This window comes from Zonotrichia leucophrys, chromosome 5 (assembly GCF_028769735.1).
Source record: "Zonotrichia leucophrys gambelii isolate GWCS_2022_RI chromosome 5, RI_Zleu_2.0, whole genome shotgun sequence".
Lineage (NCBI taxonomy): Eukaryota > Metazoa > Chordata > Aves > Passeriformes > Passerellidae > Zonotrichia > Zonotrichia leucophrys.
This window is the reverse complement of record NC_088175.1, coordinates 53,202,366-53,226,518: the sequence shown is the minus strand read 5'-3', so window position 1 is coordinate 53,226,518 and position 24,153 is coordinate 53,202,366. Positions and strand designations below refer to the sequence as shown.

At 36.3% G+C, this 24,153-nt stretch overlaps 1 protein-coding gene across 1 annotated transcript in view; it reads left to right on the top strand.

The window, feature by feature from the left end:
* The first annotated feature begins 1,853 nt into the window (after positions 1 to 1,853).
* Positions 1,854 to 24,153, top strand: part of CCDC73 (coiled-coil domain containing 73) — a 50,193-nt gene continuing 27,893 nt past the window's right edge. Inside the window, exons 1-8 of the mRNA XM_064715643.1 lie at positions 1,854 to 1,988; positions 9,305 to 9,376; positions 12,697 to 12,768; positions 13,536 to 13,571; positions 15,313 to 15,387; positions 17,150 to 17,188; positions 22,367 to 22,502; positions 23,944 to 24,023. Of these exons, the coding sequence (XP_064571713.1) occupies positions 1,857 to 1,988; positions 9,305 to 9,376; positions 12,697 to 12,768; positions 13,536 to 13,571; positions 15,313 to 15,387; positions 17,150 to 17,188; positions 22,367 to 22,502; positions 23,944 to 24,023 (642 nt within the window). The 5' untranslated portion in view covers positions 1,854 to 1,856. The remainder of the gene's footprint in view (positions 1,989 to 9,304; positions 9,377 to 12,696; positions 12,769 to 13,535; positions 13,572 to 15,312; positions 15,388 to 17,149; positions 17,189 to 22,366; positions 22,503 to 23,943; positions 24,024 to 24,153) is intronic.

Here is a 24,153-nt window from a genome sequence, read left to right as displayed (position 1 = left end):
TCCTTGTAGGGTGAATCCTTTTTCTAAATCAAGTTTATCCCTTATTTTTTCTCTCATTAACACGGGCTACCAGCTTCTTCATTTGATAACAGCACAGTCTTGTAACAGTTCATCACTGTAGGATTTCACCAACTCCAAGCCTCGAACATTAGTTGACAGCAATATAATTAGACCATGTGTCATGTTTTAACATTTGTTTGTAAAAATCTTACCCTTAGCATGATGAACAGTGAAATCAAATGGCTCTGTGCTTAGTTTATTGTGCATAATATTGGCATTTTTATTAGATTTGTAGTTATGATCATCTCCCAGTACTTGATATCAGACGTTTGTGGTATTTCTTCATGTAGTGGTACAGCATGTATCAGTAAGAAAACAATTTTGAAAACTTGAGTGAAAGAAACAAATTTTTTTAATGTGCTTTTGAGAGAGTCGGACTTATTTTATTCTAAGTTCTTAGGCTAAAGTAGAAATAGTAGTTTTTTTATCCTAATGTATTGCTTTTAAAAAACTCCAAACAGCCTCAGTGTACAACGTCTGCAGATTGCCTGCACAATGCCTGATTCATGCTGGCACATTGACACAACAGATTTGTTGCCTGAAGTGCTACATGTTTGTACATGTTTCTTATTCGGGCTTTATTTGCTGCCTCTTCAGAAGTCCTTCAAACACACACATTTTGACACTGACAAAAGAATTTATATACTTCATATTGAACAGCTCAGAATTAGTCATATGTTTTAAAATGAAAGACAAAAATGAACCTGATTGTTTTGGTTTTAGCAAAACCATTGCTTTACTAACAGAATAACTTTTGTGGTGGGGCAGCTAAACAAGGAGTCAATCTCTTATCCATGACCAAGCAGCTTAAATGTGATCTATGTTAGAGTTTTATTTAGACAACAGAAGAAAAAGTGGTGAGCCCTGATTTGTAGTTGTTATGGCCCCATGATACAGACCAGGTCTCTGCTCTTCCTGCAGGAATCCCTTGCTAAGGGCTCTGTGGCAGCAGCCAGGTCAGCCATAACTCCTGTGCTCTGCCCCTGCCTCCGTAATTCTTGGTGCAGAAACACGAGGGGTGTGTCTGGCAGGGATAGCGTCGGGTCTTCCAGTGCACTGCTGGCAACTCAGTCTCAAGGATTGGAAAATATCATCTGGGAAAAACAGGGGAAATACCTGTGGTTGTTACATTTTTGTGAATAAAGTGCTGAGTGTTGTGGTCACCTCTGGTGTCTCTAACAAATTTGCTTTGTCCTTACAGAGACACCTGGGGCTCCTGTTTGTGTAATTCCTTGCTTGACAGCAGTTGATGCAGCTGGCTCAGAGTACAACATTTTGATATAGGATTCGTAGGAAGAGAATGAGAAAGACACCTTGATAAAATTCAGATGCACAGACTGCAAGCATTACCTTAAGTCCTTGATTTCAGACCAAAGATCTCTTTTAAAATTGGGCCTGTCTTGTGATCTTGAATGTAGGCAGCAACTTTTTCATGGCATGATGTGTGTTGCAGCACCTTCATGTCAGTGCAGGACAGTAACTCTGGGGAAAAAAAACTCTACTGCTTCTGTCTGCTCATCAAAGTTTTTGCTTAAAACTTAAACCAAGCCAAGATACAGAGAGGAGAAGCAAAGGAATATTGGGAATTACTGATAAATGTTTGCTTTGTTTCTACAGTAGTGCACATTACTTTAAAATAAAAATATTGCTAATTACATAGTATCTATAAGTAGTAGTTTTGCTCTTTGCAAAAAGATTCTGCCTCCATATTTGAAAGTTGTGCAGTTTGAGTATTCTCTTACAGATAAACTGGAGAGGAAATGCCTGTCTTTATTTTGCAGAAAGGAGCTCAAAGAATGGATGAAGACTTTAAAACACAGGCACTTGAATCTGCTCTTCCAAGTCCATCAGAGACTTTGCTTTCCATTCGACTGTTAGACTTTAAAACGAGTTTATTGGAGGCAATAGAAGAGCTGCGGATCAGAAGGGTAAATTTGTTTACATTGGCTTTGGTCTTTCTTTGCCTTATTTCTGTCTCTCTGTAGGTAATCCTAGAAAATCCTGCATGAGTGTGGCTAGACCTCATGCTGCATTTTAAGTGATTCACCAACCAGGGTTTTGTGTAAAAATGTATTGGGTGTATTACAGATTTTCCTGTAGACAGCACAAAGGCAGCAGGTTTGGATGGGAATGAATTTGGTTTTTCTGTAACAACATAAGAAGTTGCTAGAGTTGATAATCAGGCTATTGAGAAAAGCTACATTAAATTATTGTCTTTCATTATAATTCTTCTCTTTAAGAGCAGTCTTTGATACAAAAGGAAAAGAAGGAATCCAAGTGTTTTCCAAGTCCCCAAGTCTTTCTCGTTTCATAATTGATTTGCCATTTGCCAGAAAATTGGTGATTTTGGTTCTTTGCTTGTGTATTTTGTGGGCAAAGAGCTAGATTAAAACCACTGTGTTTCACCACTTTTACATTGCTAAGTCTATGGAGCTAGACCCCTACAATAAATAGTGTATTGGGTATTAGGGGTGGGGGTGTTTTGTTTTTGAAATTATCTTGTAGTAGTACCAAGGTAAAATTGCTTCTGTGCTGGTAAAGGCAGCTGTTTTTTCTTGTAGTTAATTTGTCACTTGTATTTTTCTGTGGTTACTTTTTCAGTTGTGTGTACGTAAACATTTCTGTCTATTTCTCCCCTTAGGGTTTCTGAACTGTTATGTGTATTGAAAGACCTAAAGTGTATTTTTTCTTCATCTGATGCATTTGACCTGCTCAAAAGATGTGTATTATTAGTTTTAAAATATTAGTATTGATGACATGCTTGATTTATGCTTATTTTGATCTAAGTGAAATGCTATAATCCTCTCTTTAAAAGCCATAAACAAAAGAATGACTGCCATTAAAAAGGAAAAAAAAAAAAAGAAAGAGAGAAGGGCTGCATGAAGGTTCTTTATTGGTGTAGTACTGTTAAAGCCCCCATGGTGTGATCCCAGACCTGTGTTACAATGGTCATGTTTAGTCTAGTCAAACTATTTTAGTATTAAAAGTAAAGACTGAATAGTTTAACTTTATTATTAGACATATTATTATATCAAATAGTTATTATTATTATTATTATTATTATATAATGATCAGAGTATCTTTTGCTTATAAGACTGCTTAGCTGAATTTACATGGTTAACTCAATGTTGCACTTTTAATGCACAATGGTCAGAGCCTAAAGTGTTCATGGGGTGCCATGGGATTTCATAATTTGGCATTTTCCTTTGGGTTTTTATGCTTGCTTTGTGTCTGCTATACTACGAGAGTTTGTGGCTGTGATTTTGTAGAAGTTGTCTCAGAAGGGTGAGTAATTTTTTGCCTTGAAATTGTTTGTAGTTTCAAAGTTGATGCAAATGCTAAGAGCCAATTTCATAGTTAAGACATGGTCCTAAGTTTCTAAAGTAGCTGTGCTTTCCTTTACCCTAAAAAATATGTATATATCTACCTGTTTATTTAGAAATTTAAGTAAAAAAGTAAGCATTTTACAGACAGCCAGATTGAAATCTTGGAGTGTCCTTGAATGCATTTTTGATTGGTTTTGATAGTTCAGGGTTCCTTGCTTGGTATGTTTGAAGCTTGGAATATAAAACATAGGTATTCTGAAGAAGCAAGGGTTATTGAGTAGTGTGGCTTATGCCTAGTGGCATTCATTTTTATCTTTTAAAGTAGAATTTTGTATGGATGTTTTTGCTTTAAAATACCCCTAAAAAACCCTATCCCCATTTTAGCTGTGAATTTCTTGCAAGCTCAAGCATGAGCTTATTTTGTAAATTTTTAATCAGCCCTGAGAGAAAGGTAGTGCATAAACCAAAATACAGAGATGACTTAGAGAATTACAGTGCTTGTCTTGCACTAACATGCTAATTTTTCCATGGCCATGAATGAAACACAAAATCTGTGTCATCTGCTCCATCAGAAAGTGGAGTAAAAGTGAAAATTCTGCTGGTTTCTTACTATTTCTTCCACTTCCTTCCCAGGTTGCTTGTGAGGTTCAGTAGACTGATAACCTGAGGGAGGCACTAGAGCCAGTGCCACGGATTTTACTCTCAGCTTTGTCTTTGACCTCTGCCTTGGCCTCAGATGAGATTATTTTACATCTATTTGCTTCTGTTTTTCTTCCCATTCTTGGTCTTGCTTGTCACTTCAACAGGAGACTCTTTGGGACAGGACCTGTTGTGTATTTTGAATTTATTAAAGCACCTGGAATGCTTGGTTAAGCTGCAGCACAAATTCAGATTAATAAATTTGTGGGTCAAATTATCTGTGTGAAGCTAATAAAAAGCAAACTCTTAAATACAAAAATATTTTGAGAGATTTGTTGCAATCCTTACTCAATGTCATGATATTGTAGGTAAACTCTCAAAAATAATTCAGAAGAGTTGCTCAGAGTAAGGGACTGTTCATCTGTTCCATCTTCCAGAGGAAATCCCAATCCTTGATAGCTGTGCAAGTTTGTTCCTAAAGTTTAATTGCTTGAATGATTATACTTGATGCAGTTCTTGTGGCTATTCACAGGGTCTTTGTTCTCTGTAGGAATTGACATAATATGAATATGCAAGTAATTAAAAGCCACAAAAAATTATATTTCTCTTTCCCCTGCCCCACAGGGGTTACTTCACAACCCTTCTGTTTTTTCCAGTTTGCTTTCCCACTCATCCAGCACTGATCCTTTTGTGCTGGATATTCCTTCAGTTACTTCCATGTCTGTCAGTCTTGCTCTGGAGTCACCTGAGTGCCTTTTCTTCCTAAAACAGCCTTTTCACTGGATTTCATACCTAAGTGTAAATTAGGGAATTATTTTAGTGAAATGACAGACACAAGGACAGCTGAGTATTGGGGAAAAAAGCAAGCATGTGGGTTTGAGAGAATAAACAGCACTGAATTTCAGATTTCTTGATTGTGACATCCTTGGTATTGTTGTTTGAGTCAGCAAGCAGTGTGTTAGAGCACAATTTCTCTGTTTGTGAATAATGTGGCTTTTGATTAGGAGCTGATTGCTTGCAGTTGGAGAGTGTTCTAAGTATCAATGCAGACCTTTCCAGGAATATATTTTGATAGAAGAGATTAAATATAGAGTCATTTTAACCATGCAGTGCAGTCAAGGGCAGACCAATGAAATTTACAGAGGGAAAATAGTGGTTGGTACAAATTTTTGTGTCTCTGCATGTGAAAATGGAAAGTTTTTGAGAATAGATTCCAAATAGGAATCTATATAGGTTGCTATTATTTTTCATAACTATGAAAATTCAACAATGTTTTATCAGAAACTAAAGGTAGAATAATGCTTCTATAAATATCTTCTCTCCTATTAACATTTGTCCTGGAAGCAAAGCTTAAGAACAATATCCATGAGATCTACTAATGTACTGGTCTGCTTCATTCATGAAGGAATTTCTAATTATAGTGTGAAAGAATCAGAAATTGTAGTTTCTGTGAGTACTGTTTGACCTGCATGAAAATTGGATGTGCAATTTTGTAGGAGGGAGAGTGTAAGTTTAAAAAAGATAATAAAAGTACCTAGCAGCAGTTTTGGCTGCTTGGACATGAGCCAGCTGTACTCTGTTCCTAAATCCGTTCAGGGTCAAGAATCGAGGGGGCTTGACCAATCCACAGCCCATCTTGTAAAACTACAGCCTGAAGCAAACACTTTAAAGAAGGCTTGACACTTTCTAAAGGTTATAACGAGTAAATAAACCATCAAATTACTCCTCTTTTATTGTTATGGTAGTCTTTTTTTATAAAAACACTTAAATCCATGTAGTCCTAAGGCATCGAATAAAAAATGAACACTTTGAAGGTTTGGTGGGTTTTTGATCCCTCATCAGAGTTATATACAATATTGTTCTCCTAAGTATAACAAAAACATTTTTGTTTTATTAAACAGCTGATAGAACTTCTAAAAAAAAAAAGTGCTTCACACAAGTTTTAGAAGCTTTCAATTCAAAATGGGTAAACTATAAATGTCCTTTGGAAGATGTAAAAATGATGGATAAGGTTTATAACTGTTGGCGATTTCACGTGAGAACATTTTTATCATGTAATTGTCATTCTCAGTTTAAGTATTTATGATGTTTATTTTCTCAGCCATGCTTACATACATGGACATTTTTGATAACTTCCAGATACACCTTTATAATTTGGGAGTAAGTTGGAGGAGTGTTGTTCACTTAGAACTTTGCTTCTTACCCTCTTAAGTGTTCACAGCAAAAGGCTTCACTTAAAATGGAATTTAAGGCCATTTTCTTAACATTTTGAGAAAGACTTTTGCTAATAATATATAATTTTCATAGCATTTGTTGCTTAATAACAGAAAGGATAGAGGATCACAACTTCTTAAAAGCTTCTCATTTGGTTTTGTCACTCAAGGGAAATTAGGGGATATATTTTCCTTAAGTACTTATAGAATAGTACCAGAAAAAAAACCCCAAAATTGCAACTATGCAGCACTATTTATTAAAGCAGAACTGGAAATCACTGATAATATTTTAAGTTCTCTTTTTTATTTTTTTTTTTACCATGTCATATGAAATCTTTAGGTCTCTTCTCCATCTGTATTCTACCAGTGTATATCAGAGAAGTGAAAGCTAAAGGACTTTTCTCTGGTTCTCTGTGAGCAAATTTCAGTTTTAATGCCTGTTCAGTATTTTATATGTAAAATTCACATGACAGCTGAGGCATATATTTAGAATCTCTGAAAGAATCTTGAAATGTTTGGGAGCAGCCTCCTGTGGGAAGAAGTGTGCTTCTCTACACACATGTGCTTGTAAACTGGCTGCTAATCAAGAAAGTCAGTTTTGACCCTAAAACACTATAAAAGATGTCAATGTCAAAAAACTATTTTGAATCACTTGGGACATATTTTGCTCTTTTGGTTTTGTTGATAAGTAGTGGGACTATGAATTAAATATTATACTAAGTAAGAAAGGGTTGTAAAATCTTCAAAACAGTCTTGCATCAATTGTTGAAGTGTTTTAAATATCCTTGAATCAGAAACTTAGAACCCTTACACATATTGGGCTTCAGAAAAATTGTAGTATATTTTATAGCAAAAAAAATTTTGTGTCATCTTCTTCACTTGGGCAGGAGAAAGAGCCTCCATTTGTCCTTTCAGTGTGTCAGGAAAGGTGCTGCTTCATCCAGAGGTGGGATCTTTTTGGTCTTATGGCAAATAATAGTCGTTCATGGTATTGCAATTCAGTAGAATTAAAATTAAAATTAAATTAAAAGTACTTAAAATCCAGTATTAAGAGAATGAACCTTTTGATGACTTCTTTTATTTTTTATTAGAGAGAGAGATCCATGGCCTTTTTTTCCCCAAGTTGTGACTGTTTTGTAAGGTCCTCAATTTTTGAGGTGTGAGTCACTTCAAGAGTACTTAAATTTTTCCAACAATTAAGATGGCGAGATTTAAACTACAGTGAAGTTGAACTTAAAAACAGCATAAAATTTGCACATAATATATCAAAATGCACCATTCAAGTATTGGGAGTATTCTTTTACCCTTATACAGTGAGCTTGGCCCTTGCTGGCCCTCAGTAAATGTTATTAGTGCAAGGATTCATCAAGGAGAAGTCAGGCTTACCTTATAGTGGTGGCTTTCCCAAGCTGGCCATCAGTGTGTGGAGCAAAGGCAGGAAAGCAGCCTTTGGAAGTTCAGTGGCACATTAGGGCAGCTCTCCAGGCCCTTGGAGGATATTCATTATTTTGACTATGTGCAAAAAACAGGACAGTGCTGAGTTGCTTATGACATGCATCAAAAACCTGAATATTGTTCTTGCAGGAAGTCGTGACTGTTCATAAGGAAACCTTTTTTCTTCCTTTTTTTGAGTACTGGGTTTGTGAAGGAAGGCCAGTGCTCATAAAAATTGGACTCCAAAGGGAAAAATTAACTTGAATACCAGAGTGTTTCAGGAAAATTTACATACATATTTAGCAACTGTGATTATCAGATGTGGGAGCCTGAATATATGTTGTATTGTGGGATCTGTGTGGGTCCCAGTTGCTCCAAACGAGCTGCAGCTGCAGGGTCCTTAGTTGGGCAGCAGCTGTAGCTCGTGAAGGTAACTGAAATAAATAGGGGTGGGTCAAGAGCCCAGGAGGAGCCCCTGAGAAGACAGGAAGGACTGTGCTGCAGAGAATGGAGAAGAGCCCCAGCAGAGAAGCAAGAACAACACTGCAGCGAAGATTACAACAACTGGTGACCCCGACGTGATGAAGAACACACAACCAAACATTGAAAGAAGGTATGGAATCCCCCGGACAGCCGAGAGCTGTGGCAGCCTGAGAGCTGGGACTGTAGAATAAATATGGCCTTGGAATTAAGGAGCTGTAGCAGCAGAAGCTGGAGAGCTTAAGGAAAGAGCTATGGAACATCTAAGGACAGCCGAGAGCTGTGGCAGCCAGAGAGCTGGGACTGTATAGGGATATGTATATATTCTATGTATGTATCTAAAGACAGCCGAGAGCTGTGGCAGCCTGAGAGCTGGGACTGCATGCATATTGTAATTGTATAATTGTTAAAAGAAAAGGGGGGAAATGTGGGGGCCTGAATATATGTTGTATTGTAAGACCTGTGTGGGTCTGAGTTGCTCCAAATGAGCTGCAGCTGCAGGGTCCTTAGTTGGGCAGCAGCTGTAGCTCGTGAAGGTAACTGAAATAAATAGGGGTGGGTCGAGAGCCCAAGAGGAGCCCCTGAGAAGAGAGAAAGGACTGTGTGGCAGAGAATGGAGAAGAGCCCCAGCAGAGAGAGCGAGAACAACGCTGCAGCGAAGATTACAACAATCAGAAGATAACTCTCATTTGTTATCAAAAGTAATAGTTTGGTTCTTGACAAAATGCTTCTGCAAGAGCAGAATCTGTAACACCTCCCTGTGGATCATGGGGGAAACTCTGGACTTTAGTAATGGTCTTCTCAGATTTTCTGGTAGCTCATCTTTTCAGAAATATGTGTTGATTACTGTTTCAGTTTATTTTGGCAGGACAGAAGGCTTCTTGGCACAGAAGATAATGATAAATATTTCTCTTTTTCCATAATAACAGAAGTAATCACTGACAAAAACTTTTCAGTTGTCCTAGGAGATGTCACAAAGAATAAAGATTCAGATGCTTTGAGCTGAATATTTAAGTTGCCCCAAACATTCTGAGTAATTAATTATGATTATCTGTATCATTGACTACAATGGATTCTTGAAGCACTTTTGCATCTCACTGAACTTTCCTTCATTTCAGTGTTTTGACTTTTTTAATGTTTGTTTTTAACTAGGAAACAGAAAATAATTATGAAGACCAAATAAACAAAATTGTTATAGAGAAACAGGAGCTGGAATGGCAGAAGGTAACTTTCCTGTGTGCTTGTAGTGTTTTACCTGCTGAGATTTAATTTTAATGTGTTAATATAAATTTTGATTTGTTACAATTCCTCCTTTTAGAGCTATTTTTATTTCAGTAGTAGAATGTTCTAGCCAGTAGCTTATTACTTAGTCATGAACATCTGTAGCTTTTATTTTGACTTGGATTGTGCCCAGCTTAGCAATGTTTTTAACAAGAAAATATAATAATATTTGGCATGACTTGGCAATCTTCAGTCAAAAGAGATGGAAATGCTGAAGCAGGAAGACATTGAGCTAATCTGAGGCATGTTGGCACGTCAGTGTGGGGGAAGATGTGTAGCAGCTTCTCTGTATTATGCAAATATCAGTGCAGCAAACGACTCCACTTGCAATCTTTTGGAAGTGGAGATTTTTCCAAAAAGTTATTTTTGAACATGAACTTGTATGTTATCCATACTCAGTCTGTCAGCTTTTAAATGTTGAGAATGAAGTATTCAGCAACACAAGTCTGACATTCTTCTCAGAGTTAGGGCTCCTGAGGTTATGCTTTGCTAGGAAATGCATTCCCTTCTTTAATACAATCAAACCCATGACCCCTGTCACTAGGGCACAAGATAAAAGGCTTCACTCCGTATATTTTACAACCCCAGAAAAAACAATAATTTCAGCTCTATCCTTGATCTTGGGATATTTAACATCTTAGTTGTAAAGGAAGGCTATTTCATCTTGGAGTTCATCCTAACCATCTTAAATTAATAATCCCAACTCTGTGCTTTTCTTTCTTGAAAGATATATATGTGCACACAGAAACAGGAAACATTTTCTATTTGTAAAAGCAAGAGTGCTTTCAATTTGTAACCCTTCTTTGCTTTTCTTAACCTAGCTTTGCAGTGCTTAATATTCTGGGTTCAAAAGGGAGGATTTCCACCCATTCTAAGACCTTAACAGCAATTTAATTTACCACTCATAAAAGGATGGGACTTACAGGTAGTGAGGTGAACTCTGTTCCTGTACTTTGCACTGAACATTGGCACATGGCAAAGCTGATCAATGAGTGGTAGATTTTGGGAACTTCATGTGAGCACATTTTCTGGAACTTCAAAGGAATGAGCTAATATGAATATCCAATCCTGGAGACTCCAGTAAGATGAAAACTCTAAGTATGACATTTAAATTGAATTTGTGACCTGATTGTTTCTGAATGCAGAATCATACTGACCACAGCAGTAGTTCAATAAGTAGACATCTTCCTCTGGTTTATCAAAGGTTCTGTTTTACCATTTCCTTCCTGAATTTCCCTTCCAGTCAACATTTCTGTCATTCATTTTATTTTACCTTAAATTTAGCTAACTATTTTGAAATGAAGACATTATTTCAGCTAAGTCATATTACAACTTATCTACATTTTATAAATATACTGTGCCTGCTCTTAAAAGAAATACTCTCAAGCCGGGAAAACAGAATAACTGGAGAATATATTCCTTTAAATCTAGTGGTATACTCATCCAGTATAATATTAAAATATCAAAGCTGATTTTTTTCATATTTAAAAAAAACCTCTGCATTTTTCTTCAGTCTTACTGCATCACACAAACATGGTATATCTGGAAAATTTCTTCCAAGCCTGAATTTCTGACAGAGATAATAGAATCATTTTATCTGATAGTCTGTGTGTGAGGCTTGTTAGAAAATGAATATTTGTAGACACTGCCCTGTCATTTTGAAAATAAAATACCTCACTTGAATATACAGTACAAAAAAGTAGTATGTTATAAAGAGTTCAGAATTGGGGTTTTTTTCCATTACATCTATGATAAAGTTATATAAAGGATGATTGCTTACTGAAACCAGACTTATACCTACATAATTTATTCCATGATATTGCCTTGAATTCCTGTATTTTGTAGTGCCATCTTCATTTGGCAGTGCTGTGGATATAAAACTTTATTCCTGTGGTGAGCAGAAGTACTGCAGTGGGAGTAGCTGATTTTTGTGCCTGCAGTACTTTCCTGCCTTGGTGCTTCACATGCCTGTCACCCCCTGGAGAAGCTGTCCTTGGACACAGGGCCAACCTCAGGAAAACATTCCTCAGCACTTCTGTGTGCTTCTGAACCCTCATTTATGTGCTGTGCATTGTTTGGTGCACACAAAACAAAACCTCCTCTACTCGTGATGAGTTAAGCAAATGGACATGGAACACTTGATCTCCATGGATTCTTCTCTCTCCCAAAAGGCTCTTCTGTTCAAGCTCTTGCTTGTACAATATGAAAGCAACACCAGCTTGCTGGAGAAAACAGCAATTTTGGAAGGGACTTTATGTTTAAAAACTCAATTTTTATTAAGGCAGAAGAAGAAATTTGACTCTTTGTGTGTGAAACAGATTTTCAATTTATTTTCTCCCATTCATTCTTTTTAATTGTCTCAATTTATATTGATTATTGTGCAGTCATTAGTGGATTCGTGTGTTTCCTGCTACACACTCATATTTCTAAGCTAAACACTCATCTATATTTTGAGATAGCTGTTCAAGGACAGAGCCACTTAAGTATTTTTACCTAATATTTCAGTTTTTAGAACTGAAAAAAACCTGGTCTTCCATGCATACCTTCCATGGTAAAGGTGAAGTGTCTTCTAGAGAAGCATGATGCTTAAAGATGTTGGAGATTTCCATCTTGTAGAGTGTAGTATTAGCCTATGAGATTATAATATGAAATAATAATACCAAAAAGTACATCTTCACTCATTTTCTTGTTTTTGTGGATGAGAGTAGTGCCAGGCTGGAGGGTGATAGAAGTCTCATACTATTGCCTTACACTTGGTTATTTCTGGCTTCCTTCAGCTCTTTCAGGTAGCTTGTTAAATGACTGAAATCTAACTATGAACAGAATAACAGACAGTTAATTTTCAATGGGATTCTGTTTTTAATGGGTATTAAAATTCTGTGGTAACTACCTGGAGCAGTGTCAAGGTTCTGTCCTGAGCTGGTAGTGGATGTGGATTGTTTCTGCAGGCTGATGGGATGGGTAGGAGTTGCTCACAGAAGTCCTAGTAAAAGGTCTGTATTCCAGAGGGGAGAATTGTTACCTGTTAAGAATGAAAGAGAAGCTGCTACCAAAAAGACAATTACCAGTTTAAAAAATGCTTCTTTTTTCAGTCTTCGGGGTTTTTTAGTCAGTTGTGTCATTCTAGAAATATTTAACAATAAATATTACATATTTATTGTTAAATAAATATCATAATAAGCCAGCCTTTTCTTGAAATACTTGATATATGATTTGCTCTAAGATAATGCTTTACTCACACTGTTGTTATTTCACATGAGCAGGAAACTCTGCAGCATCAGACCGACACGCTGCAACAACAAAACAAAGAAGCTATGGCAGCTTTTAAAAAACAGGTAACAAAATAAAGCCTTTGGCTTTCACTGTGGGATTTTAAAATACAGTGGCATCATAGCAAGTTATCAGTTAGTATGAAAATATTTTTCTATTGCATATAAAATGTTAGAATATCCAGCTCAGGACAGAGCTCATTTCCTTTCTTCTGGCCACACCATTATGTTTGTATTTTTGTAGTTCTTTCCAGGTGCCCCTCCTCCTGGCATTTTTCATTTTTATATTTCAAAAACCTCCTGGAGAAGATAATGCTTCTTCTAATACTTTCCTTATTTTGTTTTGCTTTGTTTGGTTTTTCCCCTCTAGTTTAGCGTGACCTCTGCAAGGGTAGATTCATAAACCATGGTAAAAGATCTGCCACACAAATTATCCTGCCCAACATTTCAAAGTGTGTTTCACTCTTGTGTTTTATTCTCCATATTGCAGTGAGCAAACACAAGAGCTGAGAGACCTTGCAGAGAATGTTCATAGGAGCTGAAACTGTTGCCCATGGTGATGAAGAATTTGTCATTAATACTGCATCACAATTGTGTCACACAAAAAAGAAACTGACCAGCAATTACGTTTCTCCCTTGAAAAATAAATTTGAGATTCACAGACTTCTTGTAGAACTGTAGAGTTGTGCAGTTCTTATAGGTAGAAAACCCCAGGAATTGTACTGTGCAGGTTAATATAACTATATTGTCTTGTTGAATTGCATGAATAAAATTATTGCCATGTGCTGTTCTGATTTTTTTGTTTTGGTTTTTTTATGTGACTGACAACCAAGTTACAGGCAAGGATGTTTGCCATGGAAGAAGAAAAGGTACTCTAAATTTTTTGTTGTTTGTCATCCAAAGAAGAGCACAAGCAAATGATAATGATATAAAACATACCAAACATATCCTAAGTATAAACTAAGTATATTGCAATTACATTATGTTTTTTGCTATGACCTTTGCAAAAGAAATGTCTTTGTAACTTTTGTATTTCTGTTTTTTTTGTTTATAGACTTGTGAAGTGTCACTGCTTATGCTAAAAGTCAGTTGAGGAAAGAGTGTTCTTTGATTGTTCCATATTGCATTTATACAAAATTTACTTTATTCTAGAGGGTTGGGATAAATTGGGATAATTGGCCTTTACAAGTAGTACTGAAAAACAGCATTTTTAGCTGCCTTAGAGTGATCAGATTTTAATAGGGATTTTATTGATTTAGCTGAACTAAAGGTACTAAAGGTTTCCAAAGGTACTTGACCTAAACTGAAATAAGATGAAATTTTAGCCTGAATTTATATGGATTTTGTTTGCTATGTGAGTTTTTATACCAGGCTGAATGCCCAATTCCTCCTCAGAATGAAGGATTTACATTTGGTGTACAATGAACCTGTTTTAAACAGTGAAGTCAGTGGTTGTCTGCCTCTGTTGTTTCATTTAAATTTCCCAGTGGTTTAGAGCAGATGAATATGCTGGATTTGGCATAAGAACTGACACAGGAATTTGCAAACTGGTTAAATGGCTTGAAATATATATAAAAAAACTTTATTATTTGCTGCATTGCTATTTATTGCTATTTATTTTATGTTTTCTGGTTGAGTAATTTTCTTGACTAGGAGTTTGGATTTTTTTTCATTAAGACAATTAATTTGTCCACACTTACCCACTTATCACTCTCTGATTTTTATTTTCAATGATAGGTTCAGAATTAAATTTTATGCTGATTAATTTTTACTTCTATTTCCATTTAATTGAGTAGTACTTTCAGTACTTTATACCAAAGTGACTGAAAGAGTCAATTAAGCTCAGGACAGGGTTGAGAAACCAATTTTTGCACCAATTTAGATGCTATGTACTGTGAGTGATCAGGGTGGTTTTGGAGGATTGCACAGTCAGCACTGTGTTGGGAATCACTGCAACAGGCAGGGGTGGTTGAATTGGATGTATTTGTGTTTTCTGGCATATTCTCTGGTATTTAGATTCTGGTCTGCATTGGATTGGCTGCAGCCAGTGATTTTTACCAGATTTAATTCTACTGAAGTCCTTTGGCTTTCTCATGTGCAAATTTTATGTTTGTCTATGTATGTATTCACACACACACACATTTGCATATATATATATATATATATATATATAATGTACTTGCATGTATTTAGTGACTCTAGCAATAGCAGCTTCCAGTTCACTCTTTGTGGACTGAGAAAAATGAGCAGGTTGTTTCTCTGAAGATCCTGCAGATAAAAAATGGATTTACCTGATGCCTTTTGTTTTAAAATTTACTTTCTTGGTTCTAAATAACGTATTCGGCCTTTGTCAGGCTTTTCTCTCCCAGAACAGCCAATTTGAAGACTTGATGAATAGTCAGAAGTGGTGAAAATACTCTATTGTGTTTTCACTTTTCTTTTCATAGCAATATTTGTCTGCATGTTAAAATTATTTAGCTGAATTATTCACTAATGGATTGTTCTGTCGTAGCGGAGTTACCCTTTATTTTTGTAACATTCTTTTTGATAAATTCTTATTGTAAATGCATTTACTCTGCCCAAATCCTGAAGTACAGCTTTTGTTGAAAGGGAAAATACCAACTTGCTGTAGAAACAAAAGAAAAAGAAATTGATGGACTGAAAGAAACATTAAAAGCCTTACAGGTAAAGTTTTGCTTTTGTAAAACCACATTTCTTTGAATACAGGAGTTTTGGTTTTAGTTTTTTACTAGTAAGAAAATTGTTGGTTTTAAGAGGATCTTTAAGGCCTTATTGCTTAATCTTCCTAGGACACCTCACTTTGTGACACTGAGTTTCTGTTCTAGTCTTCAGTGTCACTGCTGCTTTAAGTTAACCTTCCAGCTGATGTTCTTTTCCTCCAGAAGACAACTCAAAAGTCCAAACAGTGTGTGAAATATGTTTTCTTTTCATTTCCACAGTCTTCCTCTTCCTTCATTCTTGTTTTGTTGCTTCACACCTGTCTGGAATCCCTGGTTTTGGACTCGTAAACAGAACTAAGTATTCACCCTGGGCCTCCCTGTTGCAGTGCTCAGTGGTTTCCTCTGTTTCACTGGGAGGTTTCTGTACTTACACTTCATCCATGGCTTAAGACCAAGGCAAATATACTGAAAATAGATCAGCAGCATTGTAATGCATTGCCAGATTTCAGGTGTTACCAGGAACTAATGATTTTTCTACCCACAACGGAGTGGAATGAAATTGATGTTGAAAACAAAATGGCTGTAATGGATTATTGCTATGATTTTGAAACTTGTGATGGTTCCTATTAACATTCTCTTATAATGGAATGCATTTACTTGGTAGCAGACTGGGTTTTTTTGTCTCTTACTTAACACTGAATGTATTTTAGGAGCAAAAGAAATTGATTCTCATGGCTGGCCTTCTGAGCAATAGCTGCAAGGATTTTGTTGCCTTGCTCAAACCTTGGCATAGCACAGATGATGTAGAATATCCATCCCTGCATGGTCTGCTGAACATAATATGTGGACAGCAAGAGTAATGAAAGATGCCACTGGCCTTTCTTTTGTAAGACAAACCACAAATTAAAAAAAAATAATCTTAAACGTTGAGTGTTCACAGATCAAGCATCTGTGTCACAGTACAGTTCAGATCTAGGAAATTCCACTGTGGCTTGAGGAAGCAGGAGGTCACAATGTGCTCACAATGAGCCTAATACAAGAGGGAAGAATTTTTAATTCAGTTCTGTATTCTTCTCTGTAGAGTCAGAACCCTGCCTTGAAATGATTATTCTCTAGGTTTTTTCCTAGAAATAATATCTTCTGTTTAAGCTTTGTACACTCTGGATTCTTTGACAATACCTTGGGGGTTTTTTGTATGCAAATCAAAGTTACTCTGTCAGTGGGGTATTAAGTAGTGTTGATATCTTCTAATGGCAGCCTTATATTATTAAAGCATGTGAGATTGTTACGTTATATCTTTATATGTTACCATTTAAAATACCTACTAAGATATTTTTGTTATTTTTTCCAACAGGGAACGCACTTCTATTCCTGTAGGAGTTGAGGGAATACTTTGATTTCTATCTTTATCTTCTTCTCTATTTATTTCTAAGGGTCTTGTTTACAGACTGTGGTCCCTTTGCATGTTGTTTTCATGATGCCTGTCAGAAAACACAAGGATTTGTGCACTTTTTCAAAACTCCTCTAGTAACAAATCAGTGTAAAGTGATTTTACATAATTTAAATATTGAAGTAACATTATGAAGTAAAGTGAATCTAATAACACATGAAATTTTGCCATCAGTAATTCAAAACCACCATTACTGTATTGGATGGATTAATAACAAATGCAATTAAGTCATTGGTATAGCAATGCTTAATTATGCAGGTTCTTGTCAGAAAAAATGTAAATACCACTTAATGAATAACTCTCTGTTGTTTTACAGATTTCAAAATACACTTTACAAAAGAAACTGAATGAAATGGTAAGAAAATAATGAAAGTGCAAAAAGAAGGAAGAGCTTTAATGAAAATATATGCTTGGGATATAATCCACTACTAACTGGCTTTAATACTTAAATGATATATGATAATTATTACAAGTAACACAAAGAGGTATCAGCTTCAAATCTGAAAATCTTACAAATGCAATGGTTTTAGATTTTTATAGTGTGATAGCTACTGTTCAGCATGTGGTATTTTTTCCTCACTGAATTAAAGTAGAATTGGTACATTTGTTCTCTTTATAGATGAAAGATTTTTTAATAGACTGTCATTTAAATAATGTAATTTTATTACTCTGACAGGATCTGGCATTACATATCAAAAAGTAGTAGAGAATTCCTAGAAGTTTTGGTTTTGTTTTTTAAGAAAAACTGGTGGTTTTCTTCTCACTCTTTTTTTACTCCTCAGAATTAGTTCTTAACATCAGGTTCCCTGAAGAGTTTAGATTTCATCCAGTGCAGCTCTCACTCCCTTTGACACAGGGAATAAATTTACCCAGAGTGACAGCATAGTGGCTCTGAACCCTGTTGTCTGTTTTAGGAAGTGAAAGAGTGAGCCACAGAAACATTGCTAGGCTTGATTGAATAAATGCTGTGAAAATTCTGCTGCTGCTCAACTGGAAAGAATAAAGATAATATTGTCAGACCATTACAAACTGTGATTTTAATTAAGAAGCTCAAAAAACTAGAGTCCAGTTTAGCTTTAAGTACCATGACATTTGTACTGAAAGTCATCTTCAACGCTACAGTGGTTTAACACAAAATATGGTGAAATTGAATAATGTGCCCTCTGACCTGGGAGATAAGGCTACAAGTTAAAGATCAAAGGCAACATAAAATGTGTTTTGTCTTACTTCACTTTTAACTTGTATTTATTCCTAAAATGCAGCTGATCTAAAAATGTGTTGAAAATATACAGAATAACTGGACTTGCATTTAGGTCATTTTACATATTATCTTTCTTTCATAACTTACAAGCTCAGTCTTCCATCTGAGTGAGAATATTTAAAGGACAACACCTTTTCTTTAAGCTGGAAATGCATCTATGCTGCTTAAAGAAATATATTTTTTATATTCCTAAACTTTTCATTAATTGATCATTTGAATATTTTGAAAGCATTTGCTTTGATACAGAGTATGGTAATCTAAAATGCTATTGAGTGGGGCAGGATGCTGGAAATCCTCTTTTGCATGTAGCACTAAACAAAACATGTACAGTTGGGACTTATTTAGGGAAAATGCTCTGATATGAAATCATGGAAACAAAATACCCCACAAGGTAAACAAAAGTGAATTTTTTCCTGTAATCTTTTGTAGTAGTGGGCTAATGCAGTTTTAGACCAGGTCAAATTCTACCAACTTTGCTCCCTGAGTGGTTGCACTGAAATAAGTGGCACATGCAAGGGATCAAAGGAGTAGCTGCCCATGTAGACTCTTGGTCATCACCAATGGCAAAGTGTTTAAAAATCAAATGGATGAAATTCTGAACCAGTCATTTATCTGAGAGCCATTTCAATTTTGTTAAAGACAGATTGGCTCATTCTCTGGTGTATATTTTGAGAGTAAGCAGATGTGCTGCTCAGGTTATATCTGAGAACCTTAGAAACCCTGCCAGTCAGTGAAGAAGCTTCTGTGTGTGCTGGGGACTGGGTGTGCCTTACTGATGCAGCTGTTTGTTCTGGTTTTGTTCCTTTCATTCTGTTCTTTTAGAATGGTATATGCAATGTCAATACTTGACATAAACACCATGTTTTAGGATGCAGTTTATTAAGTTAAGTTTATGCAAAAATTGTAGTGCTGATGTAATTCTCACCATATATGCTATAATTTTGAAATAGTGGAAGGTTTTGTTTTGTACTGAAAGGCAGTATAGAGAATTTTTTTGTGTTTTATTATTTGTTTAACTTTATGATTGTCTTTCCCCCCCAATTAAAGTGTTGATTATTGCATGCAGTGCAATTGTTTTACACCTCACTGCATATGGACAGTAGCACTCATGCAGTCAGGAGGGATTACTACAAAGCCAATTCAGCTGATAGAATACTCTTGAGTGTGAGCTCTGTATTGCATTTGTTTTCCTGCTGCTGAATTAGGAAGTAACTGGAGGAAAATGGTCAGGTGTTGGAGAATGCCAGGACTCTCTGCACGTGGCATCTGTTCTTGTCTTCCCTTACTGTTTTTATTGGAAACGAAATGGCTGTGAAATCAATGAGTGAAGCTGCAGTCAGATGGTCTAGGTTGATTAAACCCCACCACAGAAAAGAGGGAATTTAGATCCAGATAATCCACATGGTTCCCAGCAGACAGGGAACTGTGTTCCCACCTGAACTGTGCCCAGGAGCTGCTGGCACAGGCCAAAATGTGTCAGGGATATTTTAACAACACTGCAGGCATTTCCTGAGAACTTCCCTGCCACCATTTAGTTTTCTAATACAAGTGTAGTTGTTGAATGAAAAAGGAATTATTGCAAAAAAAAAAGTTGGTTTGTTCATAATAATCTAAGATAGGATGTTTTTGTTCCCTTTCTGCATATTTTAGGAGTTTGCCTGTAATCATACTATGTTGTTTAGAAACACAGGAAGGAAGCAGTGATACAGTATAAATTCAAGCCAATTATTTTTAAGTAGAAAAACGGTGAGAACTGGAGAAACTGTTGTGAAAAAAGATTCCCATTTTGAAGATCTACAGTTGGTAGCCCTTAGCATAATTTTCATGTGATCTTGCCTTTGGTCTCCATGCCATTACATCTTCTTTGTTTCTCTGACACTTTCACCTCCCAGTTACCACCTTCTGCTTCACTGAGTACCTCTGACTCATGACTCCATTTCTAGAATATCTTTGAGATATGAGCCATTCCCTCTGTGTTTCTCCAGTCACCCACTTGACCCTGAGCTATTTCTCGGGTCTAGTTCCACCAAGAAATCATTGTGCCTCAACAAGCCATATGGCCACAATCAATTCCACTCCCCATCCCAGCTTATCTTTATTACTGGTGGAGGGCAGGGCAATAATTCCTGTTCTTGCAGTATCAGACATAAGGAAGAAGAACCAAGATTCTGTGGGTCTCACTCCAGCTCCAGGGTCATCCACTCCCTATCCTGCAGTGTCTCCTGGTGTTTCTTGATTGGCTTCTATGGAAGAATGTTTTACAACCTTTTCACTGGGAGGAGACGAATCACATACTCAGGCTTTTACTTCTCTGTGCATTAAGCCTGGAGAGCAGCCTGCCATCAAAAATCATATTTAGGCAAGTGTTAAGCTCTTAATAAAACTCCTGCAGGTGGAGCAGACCAGCCCCATGAAGTACCAAAGCATATTTCAACTTTTTGAGAGAGGAGAGACTATCACTATCTTGCTGACTAAAGAAAGGAATTGGGATAACACTAAGAAAAAAATCCATATTAAAAACTACAAAACCCCTCAGATTTTGCCACAAGCTGTTCAAGTCTCAAATTAGGGCTGTCTCCCTGTTCATCAATCTCTTAGAATAAATATACCTGAGGGAACTACCAGGAAAAACAAAGAAAATCTTTCCTTTTAATGTTTTTGTTAGAAAATTCCCCTCCTAGCATTAGTTAAGCACAGATCTTCAACAGTTAATTTATGATTAGGAAAAACAAAGTATAAGAACATTTTCAACCTACATTCCTCGCAGTGATGTCTGTAAGTGGTGGTGTTTCTTTACCAGTGCTTCCATTATGACTTTCCATTTGCTGTAGTGTGTTTAATTTCATACCTTATAAAACATGAGAAATTTGTATTGTATATCCTGTTTTGCTAGTCTTATGGTGGTCATTTCATTTGATTACTATCAGCTTTTATTATCCTCTGATGCCTGGACATGTATTGCATTTGTTACTGTGTGGAAATGGAGCCTTGCCAAAGCCAAACAGTCTGGGCCAGATGCATCCTGGTGTAACTTGAATTTACACACAGGAATGAATTTGGCCCAGTTCATTTTAATTGCTGTGTTGCTCTGTAGATTAGAAATAGATTAGATATCTTAACAAATCGTTATCCTTTCTGAGGAATTAACTTACCCCATTCTCTTCAGAAAAATTAATTTCAAAATTCACCAGATAGTACCTACAAAACTGTTATCAAAAATACACTATAAAGAAGAACACAAAAATCTTACTGTTATAAGGATAACAAAAAAATTGTCGCTGAACAGTTTCCACAAAATGAGAGAGATGGGTAAAATTCATTAAATATATTGCACTTAATTACCACATGGGTTTCTTTGTGGTGTTACTTAGGCCAACATGTGAATAGAAGTAAAATGAAGTGTTAGATGCTTACAAAAGTTGTTAGAAACTTCCCCTACAACTATACAAAGTGATTTCATCATATTTTATGATACTAGAACAGTTAGTTGACACTGAGGAAATAAGAATTACTCACTGAAAAGTTATTTATATTTTTCTGGGAAGCATGGGGTGTTAATCTGCATTAGCCTCACTAGTCCAAATCCAAGTCACCTCTATTCTAGAAGTAGTTGATGCACTTGTGATTTTTAGCAAGTGTGTTGAAATTCTTTTATTTTGGTGTGTCAAATGCACAAACTCTCTCCTAATCGCCCTTGGCTGTGCCATTTTTTACAAGCCCATGACTGGAATGGGTGAAGCTGTCAGGAGTCTCTTGAGGTGGCTCAGAGCAGGGTCAGTGGAGCCGGTGTCACAGAGCCATGGCTGTTGGTTTTTAGTACCTCCTTGGATAGATTCTGCAGCCTGCCTGTGCAATCTGTTCCAGTGTTTGCCCACCCTTACAATGTCTTTCCCCTCAAGTTTAAGTGAAATTTCTTGTCTTTCACTTTGTGTCAGTGAAAAGGAGTCTGTCACTAAAAGGAGCCTGGCTGTGGTTTCTTTATTCCTTTCACACACACACCTCCCCTGGAATATACACATTTATCAGCTCCTCTCCAGGCTGAGCTGGCACACGTCCCTCAGCCTCTACTCAAATCTCAGATGCTCAAATCCTTTGATTATCATGATGATTCTGTCTCTCTTCCTGCTATGTGGAGATGGGAAAGGTCATTAGATATGAAACAGACAACTGAAAGATTCTGGGAATGATTTTGCATTTATGCTGTTATATTCAAAAGCAGCTGGAGAGCTACTTACTGTCATTAAATGGGTGCTTCATTTGTGTTGCCAACAGGATCAAAAATTGCAGATGCACTTAACAGCAAAAGAGGAGCATCATAAGAAACTGAATGAAGTTGAGAGGTGTTATGCTACTATTGCATCTCGTTTTGGGATTGTGAAAGGTGTTCATGGCAAGCTAGAGCACAGTGGTATGTATGTCTTAAATGCCTTCCAGCCCTTGCTTTTGCTGTGCTTTGACAGCACCCAGTTGGAGACGCCTGAAAACTCAGAAAAATGGCAGCTACTCTATGCCAAGCATCAAATATCTTGGGAGGTTCCTCAGTGCTCTTTGCTGATCCACTGCTACAGTTGTAAGTGTGATCACACAGGGAATTATATTGAGAAACTATCAAACAAAAAAACCACCCCCAAAACACCAAAAAAACTTTTCAATTACTGAATCTCACTAAAATTTTCAGGTTTCTGCCTGAAACAAATTTTTTTTTCAAATCTAGTTTCAATAAAGTGATAACATATTCTATGTATATCTGTGATATTTCAGTACCTCAAGTTACTTGTGTTCAGTTTTTTAAATTTTAAATCTAGAACATTATTGGCTAACCAATGTCCTGCTGATTGTACTTCAAAGCAGAGAGTGAGCACTTTTGCTGAAAGAGAGTTTTACTCATTTTGGCCTGCTTGTTGTTCTGGGGGTATTCCTAAGTTGTATCAGAAGATAGCTGTTACATTCATCAGTATGTTAATTTTTTAAGCACATATTCTCATTCAAAACTGCAAAATTGCTTATGGTGCTGTAAGGCTCTTGTCCATCATTCCCCATGGACCATCTCTAGCAGAAAAGCAGAGGACATTCTGGGTGTCTGCAGTTCTTGTGTTCAAGTGTGGTGACAGAAAATATTGAGGAAAATAAAGAAGAAAGGTTAGGGGTGAAAAAAGAGAAATCAGAAACCAGAAAAGGATGAAGGGGAACCTGAGAGGATGAAAATACAAAGATTGAATAGAGCTGTCTGAAAAAGTACAGGAACCAGTAAATATCTTCAGCTTTTCATTGTGGAATTTCAAGCAATTTCCTAGTGATATCTTCACCTGTATAAATTTTGAGAGAAAATTCCCTCCCCTTTCAGCAGGAATAGAAGTCATTCATAGAATTTTTTGCTCTGCTAGCCTCTGCTTTTTTTCTGTCTTCCATGGCCTATGTGCACATAACCCTGTATATCTGTTAACTCAGGTATTAATTTGTTCTGTGCCCCATTATGTTCTGTGTTAGTCTGAAAATAACTAAACTCATCAGAAAGTTACAAGAAAATCTTTAAAAAATAAAAATCAAGATTAAAAGTCCTACTAAAATGACATCATAGAACACTAAAAATTAAATTACAGTTAAAAGAGGCAGGCCAACATACAGAAAAGTCTTAACTCATTGTTTGAGGTACAGACAACAGGTTGTGTCTGTATAATCCTGGTATAATCCTCCAATATAGTATCAAACTACACAGAAAAAGTAGTTGAATCATATTTGCAGTTTTAGGTTTTTTAAAATGAATTATATGTACATATATTGAAGTTAGAAATCAAATACTTGTTCACATGTGAAATTATTTGTTAACATGCTTTAACTTTTTTTTAAAGTGCAGGAAGCCATACAGCACAATAAGAAACTAGCATCAGTGAATAAAAGACAAGAGACTGAAATAAGTAATCTGAAGGAAGTAAGTACAGTGCACATTTCTGGATGGAGAATGATCCCTGTGGGTCCCTTCCAACTCAGAATATTCTGTGATTCTTTGGGTCTTCCAAAAGCTGCTGATGTATTAATAGAAGTAGTGGACAAGCAGCAGA